This window comes from Fusarium oxysporum, chromosome VII (assembly GCF_013085055.1).
Source record: "Fusarium oxysporum Fo47 chromosome VII, complete sequence".
Classification (NCBI taxonomy): domain Eukaryota; kingdom Fungi; phylum Ascomycota; class Sordariomycetes; order Hypocreales; family Nectriaceae; genus Fusarium; species Fusarium oxysporum.
In genome coordinates, this window is record NC_072846.1 from 3,542,015 (window position 1) to 3,548,694 (window position 6,680).

Consider the following 6,680-nt stretch of genomic DNA (forward strand, 5'->3'; position numbering starts at 1 on the left):
TGTTAAAACAATTCCCCTTTCTCGAGTACGCCAGTCAGTTTGTCCTTGGCCATGCTAATGCTGCTGCCTACAATATTACCCAGCAACAGTTCATTAGTGAATTCCCAGTATGTAAGTGGGTGCGTATGTTCAATATCTTTGAAAAGCATAAAATTCGAAAGTATAGTGAAGGAGCAGACATCATCTACATTCTCGCAGACAGGGGACATCCTGAACTCATTCGGATGAGGCTCGAAGTTAAGCCTGGAATTGACGGAGGAGGAGGAAGATACTGTCATCCGCTCCTAGCTGCGATGGCCAAAGGCAACAAAGATAGTGTCATAGCCTTGTTGGGTTTATCATCGAGCATCCATAATGGTATCGACATTACAGATGGCCTCAAGAGCAAAATAGACTCAGTAAAGACGAATCACACCCCTGTTTCTTGGGCATGCGAAGAGGGTCATCTGGCTATTGCTGCATTTCTTCTGGACCAAGGTGCACAAATCGTTGTGGAGGACTTCGTGAGATTTGTGGGAAATGGCAATATCGAGTTAGTGAAGATGCTTCTCGAGAAGGGAGCGGATGCGACAGCTGCAAATAGGCATGGACGGACGCCACTACATGAAGCATTAGAGAACGGCCATTTGCAGATAGCGAAGATTCTTCTCGACGAGGGAGCGGATCCGGCAGCTGCAAGCGAGAATGGACAGACGCCACTGCATCTAGCATCAAAGAATGGCCATTTAGAGATAGCGAAGATGCTTCTCGAGAAGGGAGCAGATGCGGCAGCTGCAACCAAGTATGGACGGACGTCACTGCATGTAGCATTAGAGAACAGTCACTTGGAGATAGCGAAGGTGCTTCTCGAGAAGGGAGCGGATGCGGCATCTGCAAATAAGTATGGACGGACGCCACTGCATCTAGCATCACAGAACGGTCACTGGGAGATAGCGGAGATTCTTCTCGACAAGGGAGTAGCTATTGCAGCTGCAAATTTGTATGGACAGACACCACTGCATGAAGCATCAGAGAATGGTCACTTGGAGATAGCGAGGATGCTTCTCGAGAAGATAGCAGATGCTGGGGCTACAACTAAGGATGGTCGGACGCCACTGCATGAAGCATCAAAGAATGGTCACTTGGAAATAGCGAAGATACTTCTCGACAAGGGAGCAGATGCGGCAGTTGCAAATAAGTATGGAGAGACGCCACTGCATCTAGCATCAAAGAATGGCCATTTAGAGATAGCGAAGGTGCTTCTCGAGAAGGGAGCGGATGCTACGGCTGCAACTAAGGGTGGATCGACCCCACTGCATCTAGCATTACGGAACGGTCACTTGGAGATAGCGAAGATGCTTCTCGAGAAGGGCGCAGATGCGGCAGCTGTAACTGAGAATGAATCGACGCCACTGCATGAAGCATCATTGAACGGTCACTTAGGGTTGGGATAGGGTTAGTATTAAACTATTGTCGCACTGAGCGTGCTTAAAGGGTTAGAGTGAATATCATAAGCAGCAGCAAAATGTGTTGATTGATGTCTTAAGTTATCTCTTGTACGGGGAATTCCATCCCGCAGAGTTACTTAAAGCATATAGCTAGATTACTAATGCCTACCCTGCGACAACTATCTAAGCTAGTCTGCCCTACTGTACCAAGGTTGAACGAAAACGAGGAGGCAGCTCGTGAATGACTGTTACTCAGGCGGCTTGGAGAGAGCTTCGATCGTGAGGTGGAACGTTGCTGCTGGCGACTCGATAGCGTCCCGACCGAGACGTTGCAGTGGCTTAACAGCATTTCATCAGTAACTCCGAGCGGCGTGCCGTTTGGTCGTAAAGGCAAGGAAGAATCGATGAGCCAGTATAAGTCTGTCGGTCACCGCTACTTAAGCTTCTGCTGGAAGGCATATCGCATCGGCCGGAAGGAAGCATTCGAACGCTGGGCTATTCGCTTTACGGACGAGCAGTGGAGCTTATTAGGGGATGTTGCTGAAGAGGTCGAGAGTGATAGGGCCCCAAGCAGTCACGACAGTGGATTCTTCAACGGCAGAGAGCGACAAGCTAAGGATAAAGAGGAGGAAGAAGACGAAGAAGACGAAGAAGACGAAGAAGACGAAGAAGACGAAGAAGACGAAGAAGACGAAGATGGGGATGAGGGCGAGGACAAATATCAGGATGACGGCGAGCAGGAAAATAACGGTATGACTAGCCCGCTACAGGATGCGCTAGACCGAGCCGTCTTCCGATTTATCGTGGCTTCGATCAAAACTCACGTCGGTGGAAATGTATATATGAATTCGCTACTATGCTTCTGTGCAGCACTTGGTATTAAGCCACGCCCGATGGGCTACATAGAGCCGCACTTATATACCGGTCTGCTAGCTGCTATGGTGTGGTGGGCCCGGCTGTTCTACTCTAGTATTCCAGTCGGTAACGGGGCCCGTTACCAGTTTTGAGCCAATCAAAACCATGGAAACTAACATGGATTCTCGGAACCCGTAACGGGCCCCGTTTCTGTTCAGGTCGCGTTTACCAGATCGCGAATCGGGGCCCGTTACATGGCATGGTGATCCGTGCCACCCATGCTGAAATCATTGTGACGAGGCAAAGCACCAATCACAGGCAGACTCTGGAATTAGCTGACCTTAATCATAATAACCCTTTCTAGACTGCTGCGTCTCCTTTCTTCTACTGATAATCTCAGCATTCACATCCATCCTAGAAAACCTTTAAGTGTCCTAACGTCTTAGCATATCTTTCCAGGCATACTCTAGAAGCCTACTTCACCAGCAAAATATTACGCCCAGCCAAGTACAGACGCTTAGGAGACTGGAGCTTTATTATGATATCTCACACCAAGCTATCATTTGCATGCCTTGTGGTTTTGCCTTGAAGACAGACGATGATCGCGTCGGATGTCACCTCAAAGAGAAACATGGCATATCTAAAAAGCACCGACAAAAGCTTAATCTACTTGTCATTTCCCTGCATTTTCCTGATCCAGACGAGCTACCAAAGCAAGCAGATAGGTCCGCTCCGCACCTATACCTAGCCCTACTGTACCAATTAACCCGCGTATCAGGTCCTGATACACGATTTGATGGTCCGTGCCCTTTGGTACTGGGTCCTGATACACAAAATCATGGCCCGTGCACGCCACACACCCCTGTCACGGCAGATCAGATGGTGTCGCAGAGTAGGCATGATCTTCACGGCCTCAGGAAACAACTGTATTAGTAATCTAGCTATATGCTTTAAGTAACTGTGCGGATGGAATGCCCCGCACAAGAGACAACTAAAGAACAATCAATCAACACATTTACTGCTGCTCAACACATTTACTTTAACCCTTAAAGCACGCAAAGTGCATCACCTACCTTCGTATTCCCCTCTACCTGAGACCCCAGCAGGCAAGGGTCCAGGACCAATCAGCTCGGCTGACCCCTATAACATCACGGCTTCCTAGGGAGAGTCACGCTTTCGGAGCCGGAGCATACAAATAACCCGGCGTATCTAGGGTAGCTGCTCTCCATTCAGAGCTATCAGATGTACGGACGTTGTATTTGAATTGATTGATCTGATTGATATGTCTGATTGTTAACCTGATCTGACGGCAGCCCGGTCCTGCGTTTTGATAGGCAACAGCAAATCGAAGGAATAGTCTGAACTGTTACCAAAAGTTATTTCAGTTAGTAAGGTTCGATTTGTGATGTGCAAGTCAGCTGAGAAGTTAATCAGACACATATGGGATAAGCCAAGCGCCTCCAAAAGCCATCGCAGCCTTTAAATGGCCAATAGTGATCAGGATTCAAGCATCATTTGATGGAGGATCCAGCTTTTGTCACACACACTGCAAGTCCTGTGGAGCTGAGCGGTATTATCCGGTCTAGGCTGGTGGTGTCGCGGTGGTCATCCGTAATAGTTGTGACTTTTTGTTGTTTAAAAAGGATCATATACGATCCTCATGCCAGGATGCGTTTTTTGACAGAAGTTATCTTCACCTCAACATGGGAAATAATAGTACTAAACAGAAATACGACCCTCAACCAAGCTTGCTGGGCAACCTTGAGCTTTGTGGCGATGAGAGGCTAGTCGCAACCTTTAGATTCGAACCGTGCTATTGGAAAAAGAATATGTTCTCAAGAAACTCGTGTCCTGTTGGTATCGGATTGGTAGATGGCATTGGCCATTTGACGGATATGAGGCTTGTGCTCTTCTGGGATGTTCAGAACGCTTTGATGAAGGAGGCTGGGGAGAAAACCTCTGAGTTTATCGGTAAGTCACCTACGCGAATTCGCAAAGAAGCTCTGTTCATACATTAGCTACATGCTAATCCTTTGCTTTGGTAGATACCGCGCTAGATAGACGGCATCGTAAAATCCTTGGGGGTGCCCTTAGCATAATGACAAAGCTGTCCTCACGCTCACGCGAACTGATGCAGAAGAATGCTCGCTTATTCCCGCCTGATGGGGTTGCGACATGGGTATTTCCCATCAGTGACGGCGTCGACGAGTCGCATCTTGGTATGACCCCCTCCGATGACGATGAATGTCTGGGCCGGACGAAGTATGGCGAGTATTTTCCCGTCCGTGGCTGCACTGGAGGACCTATTCAGCAGATGACATTTCGGCCAGACTTCATCGACTTAGACTGGAACAAAGATGGGTGGGCTGAGGAATTCGAAGAGGTTTTAGATTCCAAGATTGGAATCAAGTCGGAGAGGATTGATAAAGTGAAATTCATTCCACACGACTTTATACCGGCAGTCGAAGAGTATATCCGCAACTGAAGCTAAATAGTCAAAGTATCTATAGGCCTGTTGAAAGTGTATTCTTATGAGGATTTTGCAGAGCGGGATAAACGGAATTATAAATTGCTACTTAAACCTTAAGGTCAAAAGCAAGCTCTGTTTGTATATTATAATACTCCTACCGATGCGAGCGCAAATATCAGAAGAGTGAGATGACGTAGAGATGGAGGGAGGGAAGTAGAGATATCTCGTGACCACTATGGCAAACTTTGTGTGCAAAGGCATGCTTCCAATGAGTTGACGAATGTTGTAGGCCATGGGGAGGAGAGAGAATATGACTGAGATGAAGGAGGACTCTTGTAGCGCACATAAGTATTCCATAGAGGGCAGTCTGTAGTCGCACCTCCAGCTACGTAGCAAGCTTCGGGTCAGCTAGTTCCATCACGCCAAAGTAGTCCTTGATACCTTTTAGCAATTTGCCTTTTAGCTGATGCACTTGTCGAAAGTGCAACTCGATGCTAGCGCTGCTATACACAGCCAAGAGTCGGGAAGTGAAGACGACCCTGGATCAGGACGAGGCTGCAGAACTCTGCAGATCTTTTACTCACCAAAATATGTAGCCACATTGATAAGATGGAGTCATCAGAACTTGCTCCTGTCAACGCTGCCTAAAGTAGCGGAACGCATAGTTATGGTGGGCTGGCGTCAGGACCGGGCTTGATAGTGGAGATGTGATAGGTCCGTGCCCGAAGCCCCAGCTGAAAAACTGAACCCCTGCCCTCTTGGCTAGAATCAGATTCGAGTGCTTAGCTACAGTCATCAATCACCTGCGTATTCTGTCGGGGACTTAGTAGCTGTCTGTCTCTGTATGATATATGGAGGAGAACGCAGAAACTTTTCTCTCTTTAAATGGTCTCTTAGTTCTAAGTCACTTATAAAACAGTTGACAAGGGCTACCGGTATTGCCTTTTAATACATACTACTTTGGGCTATTTTACTTACCGGGTTCCTTTACATGTTGCCCCCCTCGTTTTCAATCAATGTTGCCCCCCATGGTTCAATAGCGCCATTTCAATTTGTATGTATTTTTCAATCATGTAGCCCCCAACATGAATGCTGAATGGTTGATAGGCATATCTAAACAATAAGCAAGAAAAGTTAAGAAGGAAATAAGTATACGAGGTCTTATGCTATTATATTATATAGTTCCCTAGTAATATTAAGCTTTATATCATATCTATTGTCTAGTTTGAGGGGGCTAATAAATGATGTTATAATTACTGATAACTATTGACGCGAGGTTGAACTGCGATTTAGATCTCTGACAAAACCGGTTAAGCGGCTTTGGCACCTGACACAGTAATGGATAGTTACACGGGTTGAAAGGCCCCGAACCTGTCCAGTTCCACTTAATATCCACCTGCAACAAATCTTCCTTATATGTCTCTTTTCCCCCCATCGTTTTCAATTACTCCCCATGGCCATGGAGGAGATGGTTTGAAAGGAAAGGCTTGGATATGTTAGTAATATTCAGAATGGGATCTAAGTAATAAATTCTGGAATTACCTACCACGTTTACAATTAACAAGTACAAACCGCGTCCTTGCATCTCACGAGGGCCTTCGCACACGACTCAGAAGTTGGGTCACTGCAGCTGGGTGTACCCAGAGGACAATTGTTACAAGAAGGACAAGGGCTGTCACAAGGCACGCGGGCGCCGACGGCTGTGGGTCCCGAGGCTGCAGGACAAACAATCCCCTGGTTAGGGCCTGACGACGAACAACCCTGGGCGGCGTTATCGTAGTTCACCGTCTGTGCTGGGCAACTGCAAAAGCATTGCTTGGTGCAGGTTCCCGAGCAAGCAGCATATGCCCCAGTGATAGCTGCAAGGACGACAAATATGTTCTGGAAATGCATTTTTCAACAATATTTGGAGGTAACAAAATGCGACT

At 47.2% G+C, this 6,680-nt stretch overlaps 1 protein-coding gene across 1 annotated transcript; it reads left to right on the forward strand.

Moving 5' to 3' along the window:
- Positions 1-3,985: 3,985 nt before the first annotated feature.
- FOBCDRAFT_296356 (uncharacterized protein) lies at positions 3,986-4,767 on the forward strand (the record flags this gene model as incomplete). Its single annotated transcript, XM_054706174.2, has 2 exons — positions 3,986-4,253; positions 4,328-4,767. The coding sequence occupies 2 exons, from the start codon at positions 3,986-3,988 to the stop codon at positions 4,765-4,767; spliced, it is 708 nt and encodes a 235-aa protein (XP_054562149.2).
- Positions 4,768-6,680: the final 1,913 nt, after the last annotated feature.